Source organism: Cherax quadricarinatus, chromosome 47 (genome assembly GCF_038502225.1).
Source record: "Cherax quadricarinatus isolate ZL_2023a chromosome 47, ASM3850222v1, whole genome shotgun sequence".
Taxonomy (NCBI): Eukaryota; Metazoa; Arthropoda; class Malacostraca; order Decapoda; family Parastacidae; genus Cherax; species Cherax quadricarinatus.
The window spans coordinates 604,057-624,544 of record NC_091338.1 but is presented as its reverse complement, the minus strand read 5'-3'; the positions used below and the strand labels follow the sequence as shown (position 1 = coordinate 624,544).

Below are 20,488 nucleotides of genomic sequence, written 5' to 3'. Positions count from 1 at the left end.
CTCTGAGGCCTATTTTAAGCCAATTTCATTGCTCAGTTTGTATCAATTTCACTAGTGTGTCATCTGCTCTTATCACTTGAATGCAAAAAATTGCATATTCAACTATAAGAACTACCATATAACATGCACGTAGGTCAGTAGTTTAGCCAGTTTTACACAAAATTTAACAACTTCTAATATAAAAATGAGTTCAAAATAAACACTGTACGCATTCCGGCCACCAAAGCAACGTTTCCTTTGCGTTTTCCTTTAGTAGGTTGGTAGACAGCAACCACCCAGGGAAGTACTACTGTCCTGCCAGATGACTGTGAAACAGAAACCTGTAACTGTTTTGCATGATGGTAGGATTGCTGTTTTCTTTTTCTGTCTCATAAACACGCTAGATAACAGGGATATCTTGCTACTCCTACTTACACTTTGGTCACACTTCACAGACACGCACATGCATATATATATACATACATCTAGGTTTTTCTCCTTTTTCTAAATAGCTCTTGTTCTTCTTTATTTCTTCTATTGTCCATGGGGAAGTGGAAAAGAATCTTTCCTCTGTAAGCCATGCGTGTCGTATGAGGCGACTAAAATGCCGGGAGCAATGGGCTAGTAACCCCTTCTCCTGTAGACATTTACTAAAGAAGAGAAGAAGAAAAACTTTATAAAACTGGGATGCTTAAATGTGCGTGGATGTAGTGCGGATGACAAGAAACAGATGATTGCTGATGTTATGAATGAAAAGAAGTTGGATGTCCTGGCCCTAAGCGAAACAAAGCTGAAGGGGGTAGGGGAGTTTCAGTGGGGGGAAATAAATGGGATTAAATCTGGAGTATCTGAGAGAGTTAGAGCAAAGGAAGGGGTAGCAGTAATATTGAATGATCAGTTATGGAAGGAGAAAAGAGAATATGAATGTGTAAATTCAAGAATTATGTGGATTAAAGTAAAGGTTGGATGCGAGAAGTGGGTCATAATAAGCGTGTATGCACCTGGAGAAGAGAGGAATGCAGAGGAGAGAGAGAGATTTTGGGAGATGTTAAGTGAATGTATAGGAGCCTTTGAACCAAGTGAGAGAGTAATTGTGGTAGGGGACCTGAATGCTAAAGTAGGAGAAACTTTTAGAGAGGGTGTGGTAGGTAAGTTTGGGGTGCCAGGTGTAAATGATAATGGGAGCCCTTTGATTGAACTTTGTATAGAAAGGGGTTTAGTTATAGGTAATACATATTTTAAGAAAAAGAGGATAAATAAGTATACAAGATATGATGTAGGGCGAAATGACAGTAGTTTGTTGGATTATGTATTGGTAGATAAAAGACTGTTGAGTAGACTTCAGGATGTACATGTTTATAGAGGGGCCACAGATATATCAGATCACTTTCTAGTTGTAGCTACACTGAGAGTAAAAGGTAGATGGGATACAAGGAGAATGGAAGTATCAGGGAAGAGAGAAGTGAAGGTTTATAAACTAAAAGAGGAGGCAGTTAGGGTAAGATATAAACAGCTATTGGAGGATAGATGGGCTAATGAGAGCATAGGCAATGGTGTCGAAGAGGTATGGGGTAGGTTTAAAATTGTAGTGTTAGAGTGTTCAGCAGAAGTTTGTGGTTACAGGAAAGTGGGTGCGGGAGGGAAGAGGAGCGATTGGTGGAATGACGATGTAAAGAGAGTAGTAAGGGAGAAAAAGTTAGCATATGAGAAGTTTTTACAAAGTAGAAGTGATGCAAGGAGGGAAGAGTATATGGAGAAAAAGAGAGAGGTTAAGAGAGCAGTGAAGCAATGTAAAAAGAGAGCAAATGAGAGAGTGGGTGAGATGTTATCAACAAATTTTGTTGAAAATAAGAAAAAGTTTTGGAGTGAGATTAACAAGTTAAGAAAGCCTAGAGAACAAATGGATTTGTCAGTTAAAAATAGGAGAGGAGAGTTATTAAATGGAGAGTTAGAGGTATTGGGAAGATGGAGGGAATATTTTGAGGAATTGTTAAATGTTGATGAAGATAGGGAAGCTGTGATTTCGTGTATAGGACAAGGAGGAATAACATCTTGTAGGAGTGAGGAAGAGCCAGTTGTGAGTGTGGGGGAAGTTCGTGAGGCAGTAGGTAAAATGAAAGGGGGTAAGGCAGCCGGGATTGATGGGATAAAGATAGAAATGTTAAAAGCAGGTGGGGATATAGTTTTGGAGTGGTTGGTGCAATTATTTAATAAATGTATGGAAGAGGGTAAGGTACCTAGGGATTGGCAGAGAGCATGCATAGTTCCTTTGTATAAAGGCAAAGGGGATAAAAGAGAGTGCAAAAATTATAGGGGGATAAGTCTGCTGAGTATACCTGGTGAAGTGTATGGTAGAGTTATTATTGAAAGAATTAAGAGTAAGACGGAGAATAGGATAGCAGATGAACAAGGAGGCTTTAGGAAAGGTAGGGGGTGTGTGGACCAGGTGTTTACAGTGAAACATATAAGTGAACAGTATTTAGATAAGGCTAAAGAGGTCTTTGTGGCATTTATGGATTTGGAAAAGGCGTATGACAGGGTGGATAGGGGGGCAATGTGGCAGATGTTGCAAGTGTATGGTGTAGGAGGTAGGTTACTGAAAGCAGTGAAGAGTTTTTATGAGGATAGTGAGGCTCAAGTTAGAGTATGTAGGAAAGAGGGAAATTTTTTCCCAGTAAAAGTAGGCCTTAGACAAGGATGTGTGATGTCACCGTGGTTGTTTAATATATTTATAGATGGGGTTGTAAGAGAAGTAAATGCGAGGGTCTTGGCAAGAGGCGTGGAGTTAAAAGATAAAGAATCACACACAAAGTGGGAGTTGTCACAGCTGCTCTTTGCTGATGACACTGTGCTCTTGGGAGATTCTGAAGAGAAGTTGCAGAGATTGGTGGATGAATTTGGTAGGGTGTGCAAAAGAAGAAAATTAAAGGTGAATACAGGAAAGAGTAAGGTTATGAGGATAACAAAAAGATTAGGTGATGAAAGATTGAATATCAGATTGGAGGGAGAGAGTATGGAGGAGGTGAATGTATTCAGATATTTGGGAGTGGACGTGTCAGCGGATGGGTCTATGAAAGATGAGGTGAATCATAGAATTGATGAGGGGAAAAGAGTGAGTGGTGCACTTAGGAGTCTGTGGAGACAAAGAACTTTGTCCTTGGAGGCAAAGAGGGGAATGTATGAGAGTATAGTTTTACCAATGCTCTTATATGGGTGTGAAGCATGGGTGATGAATGTTGCAGCGAGGAGAAGGCTGGAGGCAGTGGAGATGTCATGTCTGAGGGCAATGTGTGGTGTGAATATAATGCAGAGAATTCATAGTTTGGAAGTTAGGAGGAGGTGCGAGATTACCAAAACTGTTGTCCAGAGGGCTGAGGAAGGGTTGTTGAGGTGGTTCGGACATGTAGAGAGAATGGAGCGAAACAGAATGACTTCAAGAGTGTATCAGTCTGTAGTGGAAGGAAGGCGGGGTAGGGGTCAGCCTAGGAAAGGTTGGAGAGAGGGGGTAAAGGAGGTTTTGTGTGCGAGGGGCTTGGACTTCCAGCAGGCATGTGTGAGCGTGTTTGATAGGAGTGAATGGAGACAAATGGTTTTTAATACTTGACGTGCTGTTGGAGTGTGAGCAAAGTAACATTTATGAAGGGGTTCAGGGAAACCGGCAGGCCGGACTTGAGTCCTGGAGATTTGAAGTACAGTGCCTGCACTCTGAAGGAGGGGTGTTAATGTTGCAGTTTAAAAACTGTAGTGTAAAGCACCCTTCTGGCAAGACAGTGATGGAGTGAATGATGGTGAAAGTTTTTCTTTTTCGGGCCGCCCTGCCTTGGTGGGAATCGGCCAGTGTGATAATAAAAAAAAAAAAATAAAAAATTTTTATGTCCCCAGGCCTCTCCCATACTGTAACACTTGCCCTCAATTTTGAATTTTGAATCATCACACAAAGAAATGTTAGCAGATGGGTTAATGAAAGGCAAGATGAACCATAGAGTAGATCAGAAAAAAAGGTTGGTGGTGGGATAAGGTAACTTTGGAAAGGCATGTTTTTTCTATGAAGGCTAGAAGGGGAATGCATCAAAGTATAGTCATACCAACACTTTTATGTGGCCATTATTCATGGGCTTTAAATACTTCAGTGAGGTAGTGGTTAAAGGCAGTGGAGATGTCATGTTTGTGAGCAGTGGTTTGAATATTATATAAAATTTGGAAAGTGGACATTAGAACATGATGTGAGGTTACCGAAGGTATAATTCAGAGGGCTGAGAAGTGGTTGTTGATTTTTTTTATACTGTTGGTGTGTGAGCAAGGTAATATTTTTAAAAAGATTTAGAGAAACTGGTTAATTGGACTTAGTCCTGAGGGTGGGAGGTATAGGTTCTGCAGTGTGAGAGAGTTGCAGGGATGGTACAGTTTTGGGGGAGGGGGTCATTTGAACTGTGATGTCTACTAACTTCTAGCAAGAGAGCTGTTGAATGAATGATAGATTTTTTTTTTTTTTGTTATCCTATCTTGGTAGGAGATGGCTGGTGTACTATCAAAAAAAAAAAATGGTAATAGCATCCCCTTTTGTTCTTTTGGGTTTGGGTGAATATTTGTGATTATAGCTACTAGAGAAATAATGTTATGTCTGAAATGCCCCATTTTCAGTGTTTATCATTTAATGTTTGTTTCCAGTGGTTGTAATGCATTCCCCTTGGGACATATTCCAGTATTGTGCCACTTTTTGTGATGGCAAACTTTATAGTTTCACTTTTGCACTGCTTTGTATTCAGTTTACAGTTCTGCAATTTTTTTTTCTCTTTCCTGCCAGTTTGTGATCTAAAATCATAATTTTTTCTGTATCCTTTTGTGATCTTTCATGTGATTATCATGTCTCATTTGTTTTACTTCAACCTTCTCCTATTAGTATTTTTCACTTTTTGTAAATAATTTTTTTCTTTTAGCTTTGGGAGTCATTTTATAGCATGTCTGTATTTTTTTCCTTTCTTTTATAATTTTTTTTTCAACAAGCCAGCCATATCTCACTGAGGCAGGGTGACCTAAAAAGAAAAATGAAAGTTTCTCTTTTTAAACTTAGTAATTTATATAGAAGAGGTTACTAACCCCTTACTCCTGGCATTTTAGTCGCCTCTTACATCACTCATGGATTACAGAGGAAGAATTCTGTTCCACCTCCCCAAAGAGACAAGAAGTAGTAAGGAAAACAGAAGAAAACCCCAGAGGGGTGTATATATATATATATGCTTGTACATGCATGTGTAGTGTGACCTAAGTGTAAGTAGAAGTAGCAAGACATACCTGAAACCTTGCATATTTATGAGACAAAAAAAGACATGAGCAATTCTACCATCATGTAAAACAATTACAGGTTTCCGTTTTACAGTCACTTGGTAGGATGGTAGTACCTCCCTTGGTAGTTGCTATCTACCAGCCTACTACCTATGTCTTTTCTAAATGTTAACAGAAAATCATAAATGAAGTAGGTAGGACATGAGCTTATTATTTTGAAGTGACAAAAATAGTGTTTGTAAAGTTCAGGTGGGAAGTAGTATGGTACTTTATACATGGTTGTAGCAAATGGGATTGGCTCCAGGATTTTCTTCTCCCACCACAAGAAATGAAAATTTTAGTAAGGTGTGACCTATTAATTTCTATGTAGAAGAATGAACACCATAAGCATAATTTTACTAATGTAAATGTAAAAGCAATTTAAATTATAAGTCATTATTCACTAGTTACCTAAATCATTGATTTGTTTTAATTAAGGATAACACTGGCCCTTAAAGGAGGGGTTTGGGATATTGGCAGTTTGGAGGGATATGTTGTGTATCTTTATATGTGTATGCTTCTAGACTGTTGTATTCTGAGCACCTCTGCAAAAACAGTGATAATGTGCGAGTGTGGTGAAAGTGTTGAATGATGATGAAAGTATTTTCTTTTTGGGGATTTTCTTTCTTTTTTGGGTCACCCTGCCTCGGTGGGAGACGGCCGACTTGTTGGAAAAAAAAAAAAAAAAAAAAAAACACTGGCCCTTGACCCTTTCAGGGTTGGTCCCGTATATGTACGGCTTGAGAACCAGTGTCAGTCCCACATTTATATGCCAAAATTCTAGTGCCTTCATATCTTGTGGAAGAAAGCTGGTAGGCCTACATATGTCATTGTGCGCAGTACTATAAATAACTGTAGCACTCGGTGCATAATGGAAAAAGCTCTGCCCTTGTTTTTGGTTTAAAACTATGAATTTGCAGTGTATTTTTGTATGGTATGTCTTGTTTTCTTGGTCTCAGTTGATAGAATGGAAGATATATTACAGAAATAGAATTGATTTTGATTGGTTTCACAATGAAAATACCTTGAAATTGAGTTCAGAGTGGTGGAAATGTTCGATTTTTGCCGATGTTCAAGATTAAATAAATCATGCCACACGTCCAATACATGGCAATTGGTGAGTCTAATATTCTTTCACAAGTGTGCTGATATTATTTATACCATTTTTACAATAATGCAGTAAATCTTCTAATTTTTTTTGTGAGAAAAAAATTCAAAATGGAAAGCAAGAGTAATATAAGAGGGGCCTGGCAACATGACTGATGAACAGAGAAAATGTTATTTTAGTGCCTGGAATGTCTGTCTTGTTTATTCTGGACCCTATTTTGAAATTGGCATCTTTAGAAATTTGTGTGAAATTTTCCAAATTGCCAATTTCTGACCACTTTATTGGATGGTTGAAATCGGTAAATGGGCAGTTTCTTGTACTCAGTTGATGGAACAAATGGAGTTCTAGCGAAATAGCTATGATTTTAGTTGAATGGAACAATGGAATTGGCCGAAAGTAGGGCTCAAAGTTGGCAAAATTGCCGATACGTAAATATCGCCGATATCGCTAACTTCACGAGAGCGTATTTTTGTAAGTTTCCCATCAAGTTTCGTACTTTTGGTGTCATTACTATTGGAAAAAGATTCTATATCATTTCATAAGAAATTTTATTTTTTATTTTTTTTATTTTTTGACCCTGAGAGTGAGTTAAGGATTGGGGGTCTCGACCCTTTCAGGACCCATGCTGTAGTAATACGGTTTCGAGCTCATGGTCCATGCAGTAGAACTATGTGATCAGCTCAGCTCACTCATATAAGCTGAGAACAGTAAATTTTGGCCTAGATATGAGAGAATGCAGTGAGTGTGCACCATATAAAAAAAAATCCTGCCTCGTGTAGTGCATGATGGAGCAACAAAACTGTGACCATATGTATGGTTTAAAATAGCAACTTTGCAGTGTATTTTTTAGATTTTTTTTGTTTCATTCTCAATTTCTTTGTTTCATTTGATAGAATGGAAGATATTTTACAGAAATGGAGATGATTTTGATTGGTTTCAGGATTGGAAGTAGCTTGAAATTTAGCTCAAAATAGTGGAAATATTTGATTTTTATCAATATTCCAGAGGACACTAATCATGTCACTCATCTAATACTTGTCCAACTGGCCAGTCTGGTATGCATTCACAAATGCACTGACATCATTTGTACAATTATTAAACTTAAAATTTTTGTGTGAATAAAAATTAAAAGTGGAAAACATGTGTAATATAGGAGAAGCCTGGGGATGTAACTAATGAACAGATGAAATGTTGCTTTAGTGTCAGGAATGTCTACATTGTTTATTCTTGATCCTATTTTTAAATTGGCATTTTTTAATTTTGTGTGAAATTGGCCAAATTACTGATTTCTGATTTTATTGGGTAGTTGAAGTAGTTAAAGGGACAGTTTTTGTGCTCAGTAGATAGAATGGAAGGCACACTAGTGAATTATCAACGAGTTTCTTCAAGTGGGACAATGGAATTGGCTTAAAATAGGACTCAAATTGGGTGATATAGCTGGTGCATAAATATTGCCGAGACTGCTAACTTTTGAGAAAGCATAAGTCCATAAGTTTTCATCCAAATTTTGTACTTTTGGTGCTATTACCTTTGGAAAAAGATTATCATTCCATAATTTTTTTTTTCTAAATTTGAAAATTTTTTGTAACCTGAGAGCAAGTTTCACATTGAAGATCTGTACCTTGAGAGGGTTAATTATTTAAGGTAAAATTTATTGTTTGTAATATTTATACAGTACATGGTGTTTATAAATTTCTTATGCTGTAAAACTTAGTTTTATCACAATTTATCAAAGTAAAATCATTCTTCTTGTAAAGTAGGCTGAAGTGAAATTCGATCAGTATTAGCAATTATAAAAATGATCTGCTCATTTCAGCCAAAGGTCTATGCAAATTATTGAAAATAAATATGAATATGATAGAAGATAAATTAAATTTTGTGTATAACCTTGATTAAATAATGCTCGAGTTATGGGTATAGATGTTTCAAGAAACTCATTTTACGTGATTTCACAATGGAATAAATTAAGAATTTTTTTTTTTTCTCATCCCTTTTATTTTTTAATAGCATCAGGAGGAAGATGGAGTCAAGAGGAAAAGAATGCACTAACTCGTGAAGTGATGAAACCATCTCGTACACTCTCTGTCACAAATGGGGTGGTGGCAGTCAATGGTATACACAAGGCTCAATCAGGACATCCCTTGCAGCCTAGTGGGGTTGCAACACAATCAGGTGAAAGACATAGTGAACAATCCCTGCTTAACAATAACTTAATTGAGGAAAAGTGTAATCTTACGTGCGTTGATGAAAAATCTTATTGTCTCTATCATAAGTTTCCAGCTAAAGTAAACAATAATGTTTATCCTGAGAAGGGAACCTCAGTCAAGGATGGGATGGATGAATATTTTCAGATGCATGCCTCTCCCAACTCTGGCAGGCAGCAGCCATTGATGAGACACAATGAGTCTAGTCCAAGCAGAGATGCTTCTGGATATCCTGACCAGCTTAATCTTCTCAATGGGGAGGAGGAAGATGAAGATGATGGTTGTATATATACATACAAGGGAGAAAATTTTGAGGCTAATCCTTCTCATTTGATTGATATGTACTTCAGTTGTGGCTTGCCAAATACAGAACGTAGTGCTGATGATCCTGGAATGTTAGCTCACAGGTTACGCTCTGGAAGACAAGACCTGCCTGAACAGAATAACTTGTTTTCTCCAGATATGGATTTTTTAGAAATGGATTTTGACCCAGGACCTAATGGTGATGGGGATATAGATTCTGACTGTGAAGATAATTGTGTTGATGAGTGTGATAGTAGATTCTTAAACAGAGAACATGCTGCATTTAGTGCTGCTGGTGCTTTCAGTCCTATAAGTGTTTTAGATAGAAAAGCTAATAATTATTGCTCGGAAATGAGAAACCTAATGTGTAAAAGGTGCGAGTCTAGTATATGTGATGGTAAAATTGATAATGTGGCCTTGAATTTGAGTGTACATGAAATCCACTCTCCATTTAATATTGGGAGAGGTCCAGATATTGGTTTTGACGACAGACCCAGTGCAAGAAATAGTCCACTAAATGTGCCAAGAAATGGAATGAATGTCCCAAAAGATTTGAATGTAGAATTAAATGAATTTTATGATGTCCAAGGTCAAGTGATGGATATACCTGCACCTCAGGCCCAAGATGATGAATATGATCCTCCTGATAATGACAGTGTTGAAAACAATTTGGGTGAGGCAGATATTATGGATATGATTGATGACTTTTGTGAAGATGCCGATGACGAAGATGGAGATGACAGTAATTCCGAAAGATATGAATTGGGAGCACGATTTTCTCGGCCCATTGGAAGTAGTGAAGCGACACTGCGAGAAAGAGAAGACCGAGGATCAGGACCTAGCAGCTTTAGCAAAAATATAAATAAAACCAACACTAAAACCAATAATAATAATCTAGGGTCTGTCTCAGCACCCGAAGTCAGCCCTGCCAAGGAATACAGTCCACTGGAAAAGTTTGGTCGTAGCATCAGCTTCCATAACCAGCTTTCCAGTCCAAAATATGAGAATGTTTGTTTTTCTCACCGACCAAAGAAAGAAGAACGGCCTTGTGATGCTCAGAATGAGAGGACTGTTCCATCAGAGGCAGAAATTGCTAACCTCGAGGCGTGTGCAGGTCGGCTCCACCGACGGGAAAACTCAGTCTTCAACATCCTCTCTGATTCATCATCACAGGTATTATCTTAGAACTAGTAAATTATTGTTAATTTATATTCATTTGATTGTCAATTAATGTGGGTTACATTCCTGAAAATTGGCATGAAATCTAATTTAGCATTAACTAATCAGAAAAACAATGGGGAAAATAGGGTTGTTCCAAAAACACCTCCAAAGTACCAAAACCACATATTTAAAATGTCCTAGTTTATAAAAAAAATACAGTTTATGTTGCCTTAATAGTTATTAAGCATTTGAAGAGTGGGGAGGTTCAACAGGGGCTTACTGGACTGAGTTGAATATACAATGAACTTTCATTAATGAACTAATTCAGGGAAGGGGATGTGTTCAACATTGTTGATTATTCACAACTTCCAGTCTTTGAAATAAATTTAGGATCTGGCTGCCTTTTGAGCTAGCGGACTTGGTCCACTAATGCAGAAGACAACTGGACACTAAGAATGCAAGTATTGTAACCTGTATTATTACAGCACTGTACTGTGTAGTAATTTTATAGACTGTATGTAATTTACGGTAATTTTACTTTCATGTTGGAGTGATAATGTGTACACTGCTGTGATTAGTGGTGGTGATTCAGAATAATTTAAATTCTGAATCAGAGGAGCTGTAAAGCTCTTGTAGTGAAAATAATGTAGATAGCTGAGATGTTGAATGTATCCAGCTTCAATTGTTTACCACATTGCTGCTGGTCCCTTATGATACATTCTCTAAGAATTCCTGTGTGTGGATAATGGGCCTTCACTTTGTCAGAGATCAGTGTACCTAATGAGAACATCAATTGAATCGTGTATAATTGACAGTTTTGGTGGCCCCTCAATCTCTTCTTCATCATCACCATCACCACCATCATCAGTCATCATCATCATCAGTCATCATCAATCATCATCAATCATCATCAATCATCATCAATCATCAATCCCCTGTTCTTTTATGCCAGGTGACTGCTCTGCAATTTCTGCATCACAGAATTTGGTAACCAGGCTCACCATTTTCAAACTATGCTATCACATCTTCCTTTGTAACTTCTGTTGCTCCCACCCTCTGAAGGGCATGATGAAAATCACTGGCCTCAAACCTCTTTAGAGTCCAACTCAATATCAAGGTTATATAAAAAAAAAAAATTCAAACCACTAGCTAATGTTGGCCTTTTCAGTTTCTCCCATATTGCCGCAAGGTTGAAGACTGCAGACTTTTTGATGCTGTCCAGTGTACATAGGCTTCTGGTGTGTCTTTGGTGTGTCTTTCCAAATCTGCATCATCCTCAATCACTACCAGTACTTCACTGATGTACCTAGACTGATACAGCCTCTTGCAGGCTGCATTAACCCTCTGATACACAGGTTGGATCAGGGGGCAGAAATGTGGCCTTAATTTACTGTCTGTGCTGCTTAACTTCTCATTCCTTGGGTGAACAGGTGCATTATCAAGCAGCAGAAGAGCCTTGACATCCTTGGAATCTAGTTTAAGGACCTCTAGCTGGTACTTCACACATTTCAAGGATGAAATGTGTGAAATAACCAGGCACAAAGTACATCCCTGTCAAACCAGCCTTTCTTACCCTTGTAATAATTGACTAGTAACACATTGAATAATGCAGCCCTTTAAGCACAAGCCGTGCTGATTTGCCTTTGACACCCAGTTTCAACATTAGCACAGCATAACTGAGAAGCGGTGATTGCTGAGCTTACGACATTGTGTTCATTCTTCATGATGAACACAAGCCGTGCTGATTTGCCTTTGACACCCAGTTTCAACATTAGCACAGCATAACTGAGAAGCGGTGATTGCTGAGCTTACGACATTGTGTTCATTCTTCATGATGAAAGACTAGTATATTGAACAGCAGCAAATGCCAAAAGAGACTACTCTCATCAGCATTATACAGTTGAAATAAAAGGAGCTCTCTGTGTATCATATCATTTAACATTAATCGAAACAGCTCAACTTTGCCCTTGGGTGCATTACCAGCGCTACATTACTCAAGCCACGATCATTTCCTTGAAATTATATGTTAATATTTACAGTGAAGAGGCTTTTGATCCAAGGAATTGGACCCTTTGGTCTTCTTCCTCCAGCTGAACCTAATTACTCCCAATCCCCCCCCCCCCCTGTCTCTGCCTCATCATTCCCATCCCTCCTTTCTCTTCTCTGTCCTTTCCCCATCCCTCCTTTATCCCCCATGCCTCCCCTCTCAAGTACTGTGGTTTATTTGCAATCGTGTTATGTTTACGTGAGTCATGATGACAGCTTTGAGGGGACTTGAGCTAGTCACGGCCATACTGGGAGGAGATTCATTCATTCATTACAACTTTCATTTGTGGCCACAATGGGGCCTGTGCTAACCTCCCTATGGTGTATAAATATACCTAGTTAGATGAATCATATCGTAGTAGCTGGCTCAGTGGCTTACACACTGGCCTGGAGTTTTACGACTCAGTTGCCATGAGTTTGAGCTCCACCAGTACTGTAGTTTGGAGGTATGCCTTGTGGCAGATTTCCAGCTGCCCTCTTTTGTCCACTGAGGTGGCTTGTTGGATGTGAGGTTGCTATTCTGGATTGCTGGTTTACTGGCATGAAGGGTAGAGTATGGCACGGATTTCACATATCTGCACTGTGGGCCCTCTTGTGCATGGAGGGAAGATATACAATCCCTTTCATTCCTTCTGGGAGCTATCCCTCCACATTCCCTTCCTCCCCCCTTTCTTTCTCCCCTTTTTTAAGTAAATAAATAAATATATAAATAAAGGGGAAGCTGATCATGGAGACCTATAACCATGACTTGCCTCCTCCCAGGCTCTTTCCTGCAGCACCCCCTACAGACCCTGGCGCTTCTTCAGACCATTCTCGGAACCTTTCTTCCAACCTGGTACCTGCTCCAGGTAAAGTTCCATTACCCTCCTCTGGTACCATGATTTATGAATTGTGCACATGACTTTGGACAGTTGCTCTAACCTTCATTCCAAATAACTTCTACGTATCACTGATGACCCTACCTCAGTGTCCTCTCAAGCTTCTAAGAAACATGAAGTGCCGCATCTTCCACCCCAGCCTCACCTTAGGGTGGACAAAGCACCCGGCGATGCCATATTGTCTGTTTCCTCAGGTAGAGACTCGGAGTGGAGAAAAGTATGAGAATATAGAGAACAAATAACAAGGGGAAATTACTAGAATATGAGAGAATAGAAGGTAGCGCTCTATTCTCTTGGAAGTATGCTGCCACCACCTGCTCTTTTAATAGTGGAAGAGATAAAAGTAACTATAGGCATAGGACAAGTGGGGAAAACTTGGAATTTGGGATAGAGCAGGAGAAAACCCAGTGAGAAATAATACAGGAAAGTTACAACAAGATCGGGGTCCTGATAAGTACTGGCTCTTAGGGTAGCTTGGCCTGCAACTTGAGCAGTAGGCACCTTATCAGGGGCTTGACTCTCCAAAAAAAATATCATCAATAGGTTATACGTTTTTCCATGTTAACTTCAGACTAATGGACCTTATATACAAGGCTCAAAGCGGGAAGTAAAACATGCTCCGATAAAACCACTTACAATTTAATAAACACATTACAAGGGAATCTGAAATCATTGGCACCCAAGAATAAAAATTGCTAGCAGCCAATACCTAATATTACAGTAGAACCTGCTTACTGATATTATAACAATCACAGTACACCGTTCCCGAGGAACTCCTTTGCTTTGACATACTGTCTGGGGTTACCTCCCTTGATTTACTGCCTTGATACATTCCATCTTCGAGTCACTACTGAGGTCTTCCAAGATCCTAGATTACAAGCCTGGACTGATCCTCCAGGGCTAGGGTTTTCAAGGACTCTAGAAGACTATCTCCTTTCCCCAGTATCTCTTCAGCAACCGATACTCTTCTACAGTTATGTAGGCATCTCTTGGGGGAGGGGGAGCCTGGTTGCTGCTAAACCTTGTTAGCGGCAGATAGGTGTACATGAACAGTCAAAAAAACTGCTTAAGCCGACAAAGGAGATGGGAGTGGAGGCTAGTCTACAAAGTTCCTCTTCTCGTGCTTCCCTCCATTGTTTGAACAGAATTCCCACTTGTGTATGCAAGCTCTTCACAACACCCCTAAAACAGGAGGCCAACTCACCTCTACAAACCTTATTTCTACTCAGACTAATTATTACACTGAATAGTAATATTGGAGAGAAATAATCAGATTAAAAAAAATTAACTTTATACACTATATTACAGATAACTGAAAATTCTAATGAAATAATATTGGAACCACCAATAATAGAAAATCGATGTGCGAGGATGGTCACAATTCAAATACATTTCTTGAATTAATCCCCAGCTTTTACAGTACTTAGGATATTTTAAACTCAAGTACGTACAGATACTACAGTAATAATAGTAATAGTAATAATAATAATAATAATAAAAATAATACATAGTACTTTCTCAAACACCTGCCTTGTCCTTCATTACATTTCAATACAACATTGATGGTAGATGACATTACCTATCTAATCTTTTAATTAAACTGCACTTATTTCCTTCACCTGAGTTATAGAACCATGCACATAGTAAATAGGTAAGGATATAGACAAGAAATACACAGCAAGGACAGTCATGAAATTTTCACAATGAATATTTATCACACCTTCATTACTCATACAACTAAGCAATTCCTCCCTTTAGGCTCAGTGTTTCAAAGTCCTTGGACAAAATTCTTTACATTTAACCAACTACTCCTACTGACTGTCTTTCCGATCACAGCATCAGCAAGGCACTCCTTTGCCATGTTGGGCAGAACATTTCCTTCCATGTTCTTAAGAGCAGCACACACATTGTCAAGTTCAAAATGCAGAGCAGGCACACAATCTTTCACTTCTTGATGCTGATGACACACCAGTTACGATTCGCAAGCACATCTCCCTAAGTTCTTGCAGTGGATCTGTTGTACTAACACATACAATTGTACAGCGCGACTTTCTCGTGTAATGATGACATTCTGAGCAACTCGAGCTCTAGAATCTCCCAATCATTAAAATTGATACATCCTGCCTGTGGGCAGAGGTGTTATCCTTGCAATATAGTAAAACTAACTTTGGACATCCGTGAACTGCCACTATCTGTTTATGTAATGGTGTAATGCCTACAAGTGTGGGAGGTAATCCCTACCCTGCAGCAATGCCGAAAATACTGGCGCTTCAGCCACCTGGTGAAATATTGCAGATCGGAGGCAGAATTCCCTGTCTGTGGTGCTGCTGACCATAGCAGTCCATCCTGCAGCCTCCTTCCCTCTTGCCTTAACTGCAAAGAGGCACACCTGACCTATTCTTGCCATTGCCCAATTTTCTTAAGAGAAAGGGAGAAAGAGGGCTTCTCTTATGCCATAGCAATTTCCCATCTCTGCCTTCAAGGGCTTCCACAGGTGCCTTTATGCCCCTTCACAGTTAACTCAGTGTCCAACCCTTTCACAGTCCTGGACTCTTGAGGTTCCAACCTCATCATCTCTTACGACTGTCCCTACTTCACCTTCCCACTCACATGTTCCAATGTCTCAGTGCCTTCTCAGTATCCCTTCTCCGAAGTCTACATCTTTATTTACGTCCAAATCTCCTTCAACCCCCAAAACACTTGACATTCCCAAACATTCTTCTCCCCCTTCTCTAAGTCTAGGCCTTTTCTCGAGATGCATCTGATACTGTTGTGGAGGTTCATCCGCCTCCACGTACAGTTGCTTCCTTGCCTGTCCCTTCAGAAATCTCTGCTTGCCAAGACACCTCTACCCCTTCTTTGGTGTCTTCAGTTACCTCTTCCCTTTTTACCCAAACTACATTATCTCCCTCCACTGCCAAGCTCACTCCTCCACCTTTCTCACTTGAGACTATTGAAGCTATCTCCGCTTTTATTGAGACATCACCTATGATGGACACCAGTCCACCTCCCAATACTTCACATTCTCACCTTCCCTGTCTTCACATCATCCCAGTGCTTCACTCCTTACTAGTTTCCCATTGCCTCATGTTGACTTTATTGACCTTCTTGATTCATAGACACCTGCAAAATTTCACTGTTATGCTTTCTTAGCCAATCATGGCTTATTTACAGTGGAATATTCGAGGCCTCAGGTAATAAGGGAGAGCTTCAAGTATTGCTCTCCCAGTTTTTCCCAGTTTGTCTGTTTGCAAGAATGAAAATTGCTCTCTGCTGTTTTCCATCCCGTCTCAGGCAGTATCTTATTAGATTTGTCGGATCTTTTTCCTAATGGGACCTTTAATAAAAGTTCACTTCTCATGCGCCACGGTATACCACATTCTTGGGTTCTTTTCCGTACTTTGCTGCATTACACTGCAGCCAGCATCTACAGTCTGCTCGTTATATATTTCTCCTCCTTGGCCATTATCTGTTCCAGATGTGGCATCTCTGATTTCTTCCCTACTTCCTCCTCCTCTCTTATTAGGAAATTTTAATGCTCATCATTTTCTCTGGGAAGGGTCTCACTGTAACACTCGTTGTGGTCAGTTAGAGGCCCTTCTCACTTCCCCTCCATGTTTTAAATATGGGTATGCCCACTCATTTCGACCCCCACACTCTCTTGCATAGGTATCTCAATTTGCTCCTCCTCAACTGCACTTGACTTTAATCTGGCCAGTGCCCCCTGATTTACATGACAGCGATCATTTTCCTAATTTACTTCTCGTATGTATTCACAACCTCGTAGGCCACATTGGCAGTTTGAATGGGTGAATTGGGCCATTTACTTGTGTCAGACTATTTTTGTCCTCGATTTTAACCACAGCCTCAAATACAGTCCCTCAAACCTCAGGTAGGCACCCCTCAGAAATGTGTGCCTTGGTGGTCTACTTGTGCTCATGCAGTGCATTTGAAATGTGCTACATGGGGCCTATATCATTATAATGGGAATATAGAGTGACTCTTTGATTTTAAACGGGCAAGGACAGGTGCCCAACGTGCCATCCGAGAAGCTAAACACATTTGATAGGATTATATGTCTACCATCACTTCAACTTCCTCTGTGAAGGCATTTTTGAAAAAAGTACAGAAATCGAATAGCAGATACTCTCCAGACCTGGCTCCGGTTCTTAGGGTTGCCAGTATCATTGTAGCAAGCCCTCTTGAAGTTGCCATAGAATTTGGAAATCATCTTGTCCGTATCTCTCAGGGGCTCCATCTATGCCCCTTGTTTCTTCCCTCCAAGTCTGCCATTGGGTTACTGCCTTTAGACTTTTCTTCTAGCAGGGAAGAGTCTTATAATGTTCCTTTTACGCTTCTAGAATCAGTCAACACTTTCTGCTTGCTGATTGTCAGCAGCTGGGCCTGATGGCATTCGTATTTGTATGCTTCAGCATTTACATCTGTCAGTCTTTCCAGTCCTCTTACATCTTTTTAATCTTATTTGGTTGCAAGGGGTTTTTCCCCAGCTGTGGAAAACTGACGTTGTTCTGCCCTTTTGTAAACTAGGTACTTTGGGCCATGATGCCTCTCACTATCGTCCCATTGTTCTTATCAGTGCAGTTGGCAAGTTGATGGAATGTCTAGTAAGTAAATGCTCTGTGTGGTATTGAGAGAGACAACAGCCTCTCCACTAGTCTGGCTTTCATAATGGCTGCTCCACTGTTGACCCCTTACTCTACTTAGATAACCTACATTTGTAATGACTTTGCTAGTAACCACTCAATTATTGAAGTCTTTTTTGATCTTGAAAAGGCTTATAACACTACTGGGAGATAAAACAATTTGGTGCAAGCTCATTCATTAGGCCTCCAAGGCAGTCTACAACTTATCCTTAAAAACTTCTTATCTGAGAGACATTTTGATGTTCGAATCAATAATTTGCTTTCCCTGGACTTTGTCCAAGCTGAAAGTGTCCCACAGGGATGTGTCCTTAGCACCACTCCTTTTCTCCTTGCTATAAATGATCTGGCCTCTGTTCTTCCATCTAATTTTTGGTCATCACTTTGTCGATGACTTTGCTATAGCTTGTGCAGGCACTGACTGTCGCCTAGTAGCAGCCTCACTCCAGAATGCTGTCAACTGTGTTTCCCATTGGGCCACTATGCATGGGCTTAAATTTTCTGATACTGAAATGCACCAAATTACTTTCATCAGACGTTCTGTTGTCTGATACTCCATTGAACCTATATGGCTCCCATATCCCTGAACACGATACGGTCAGATTTCTTGGCAAGAAATCTGACCGTATGGTACACTATACTGACAAGATGATGAAAACTGAGACACATGTGCAATATCCGGGTACCTTTATTGTAGACGTTTCGCCATCCAGTGGCTTTATCAATACAAATTCCTCCCTGAAAGCAACTTGCTATAGCTGGCTGAACCTCCTTAAAACACTTGCTCATCTTTCTTGGGGGTGGATTGTCAAACTCCTTTGACTGCATTCAGCCCTAATTTTATCAAAACTAGACTGTGGTGACCAGATATATTCTGCGACCTCTCTGGCAACTCTTTCTAAACTTGATCCCATCCATCATTAGAGATTGTTTATGTTTAGGTGCTTTTCCTCCTCTCCCATCAAGAGCCTATATGCAGAGGTGAATGTTCCATCCCTGAATATTGCCTCCATTATTTTGTCCACGCTCATGACCTTCACGATTCTTCTATGGACAGAATAGTAACGGATGTTAATAGAGGTCCATTATTTGTTCACCGCTCCTGTTTACTTTGTACCTTTTCTCTTCGTCTTCACTTTTGGTTTCTTTTCAGTTGCCTCCTTTATATGTTCATCTAGCATCTAACTTTTCTCTCACCCCTTGGGAGGTTCCAACAGTTTGTGTCTGTTCTTCCTCACTGCCATGTGCAAAAGCTCAAATACTCAGTGGCTTCTCACTCCCTTTTTCTTAACCACTTCTGGTCTCATTCTCGGGCTGTTGCAGTTTACACTGATGGTTGTAAATCTTCTGATAATGTCGGGTTTGTAGCAGTGTTCCTGGACAGTGTTGTACAAGGTCATTTTTTAGACTCGTCTAGCATCTTTACAGCTGAACTGTATGCAATTCTCATAGTGATTATCTGTATTGTGTCCAGGCCTACCCCATCATTTGTGGTAGTCTTGGACTCCTTTAGTGCTTTACAAGCTATTAAAAAATTTAATTCGCCTCATCCATAGTTCTTCATATACAGTTTGGTTGCATCGCATTTCAAGCAAAAACAAAGAAATCGTTTTCTGCTGCATACCTAAGCATGTTGATGTTCAGGGCAATGAGCAGGCAGACTGCTGCACGGTCAGCAGTACATGACCTTCCAGTTTTATATAAAGGTATTCCGTCCTCAGATTATTTTGCTGTAACCTCTAGCCACCTTCAAAACTGTTGGCAACAACAATGGTCTGAATCGATTTGTAACAAGTTACACTGTTGGTTGTTGTCTTATCATCAGTGCTGTGGTTGGGAGACTAAGCTTTCTTGTCTTGCATCAGGCACACACATCTCACGCATGGGTCACCAGAGGCGGACTGGCCATACAGGCATTTGGGCAATGCCCAGTTTGCTGCTGGGCTGGGTAAAAAAGAAAAAAAAAAAAAAAGTCATGAAAAACTGAAGTCATAGTCACTGCACAAAGATTGAAACGAAAATGGAACACATCTTAGCTGAGCAGTGAAAACACGCCTCTGGCCCTCAGCAGTCTGTTAGTGTCACACTGGCAGCGGTTGAATTGAGGTAAGTTGTGCTGCTGCTAGCTTCCTGCACTTAATTACTGCTCTCATCGATTAATTTATAGTCGGATTACACAAAACTAAGTTGGAGGATAGTGATGAGTCGCGAGCCAACCTGATTGGTGACAGATGCCCGGGTCAGTTTTAAGATCCAGTCCTCTTCTGGGTATCACATGGAGAGGTGCCCAGTTCTATTCTGTTTGAATTGTTAGGCTCCTATTTCAGTGTGCCATATTTTGTTGGACTGTCCCCTCTATCAGCGTGCACACAGAATTTACCTTTGACATTGACACCACTCTTAACACCCTTACTTTATCTTCCTTCCTCGTTGACGGGAGTCTATGTCCCACCCTTGTCTGTGTCTGTCTGTGTCCCACCCTTGACACAGACTCCCTCTTTGACTTTTTGACAGCAACATATTAATTACACAATCTTTGATTATACTGTACTTCCTTTAGCACTCTTTACTGAGCTTACAACCCCTACCCTGGAGTGCTGTATGACCTTGGTGGTTTAGCACTTAATTTTGATTTTAATAATGCAGGATATGAGTAGCAGAGTAATGATCAACACCATAAATGCAAACAAAACAGTGTTGATCATACCATTTATGCACTGCTTCAAGGTTTTTATCATGGGCCCTTTTCATATGCTTTCTAGGACTAACTGTAGTACCTTTATGACTAGCATCTGCAATAAATTTAAGAGCATAGGCTGTAAGTTT

The 20,488-nt window shown here is 40.0% G+C and overlaps 1 protein-coding gene across 2 annotated transcripts in view; it reads left to right on the top strand.

Annotated features, from left to right (window-relative positions):
• Positions 1–20,488, top strand: part of LOC128696540 (uncharacterized) — a 79,213-nt gene that overhangs the window by 8,748 nt on the left and 49,977 nt on the right. For both annotated transcript variants that reach the window (XM_053787833.1, XM_053787832.1), the window contains exon 3: positions 8,417–10,089. In XM_053787833.1, the coding sequence (XP_053643808.1) occupies positions 8,417–10,089 (1,673 nt within the window). The remainder of the gene's footprint in view (positions 1–8,416; positions 10,090–20,488) is intronic.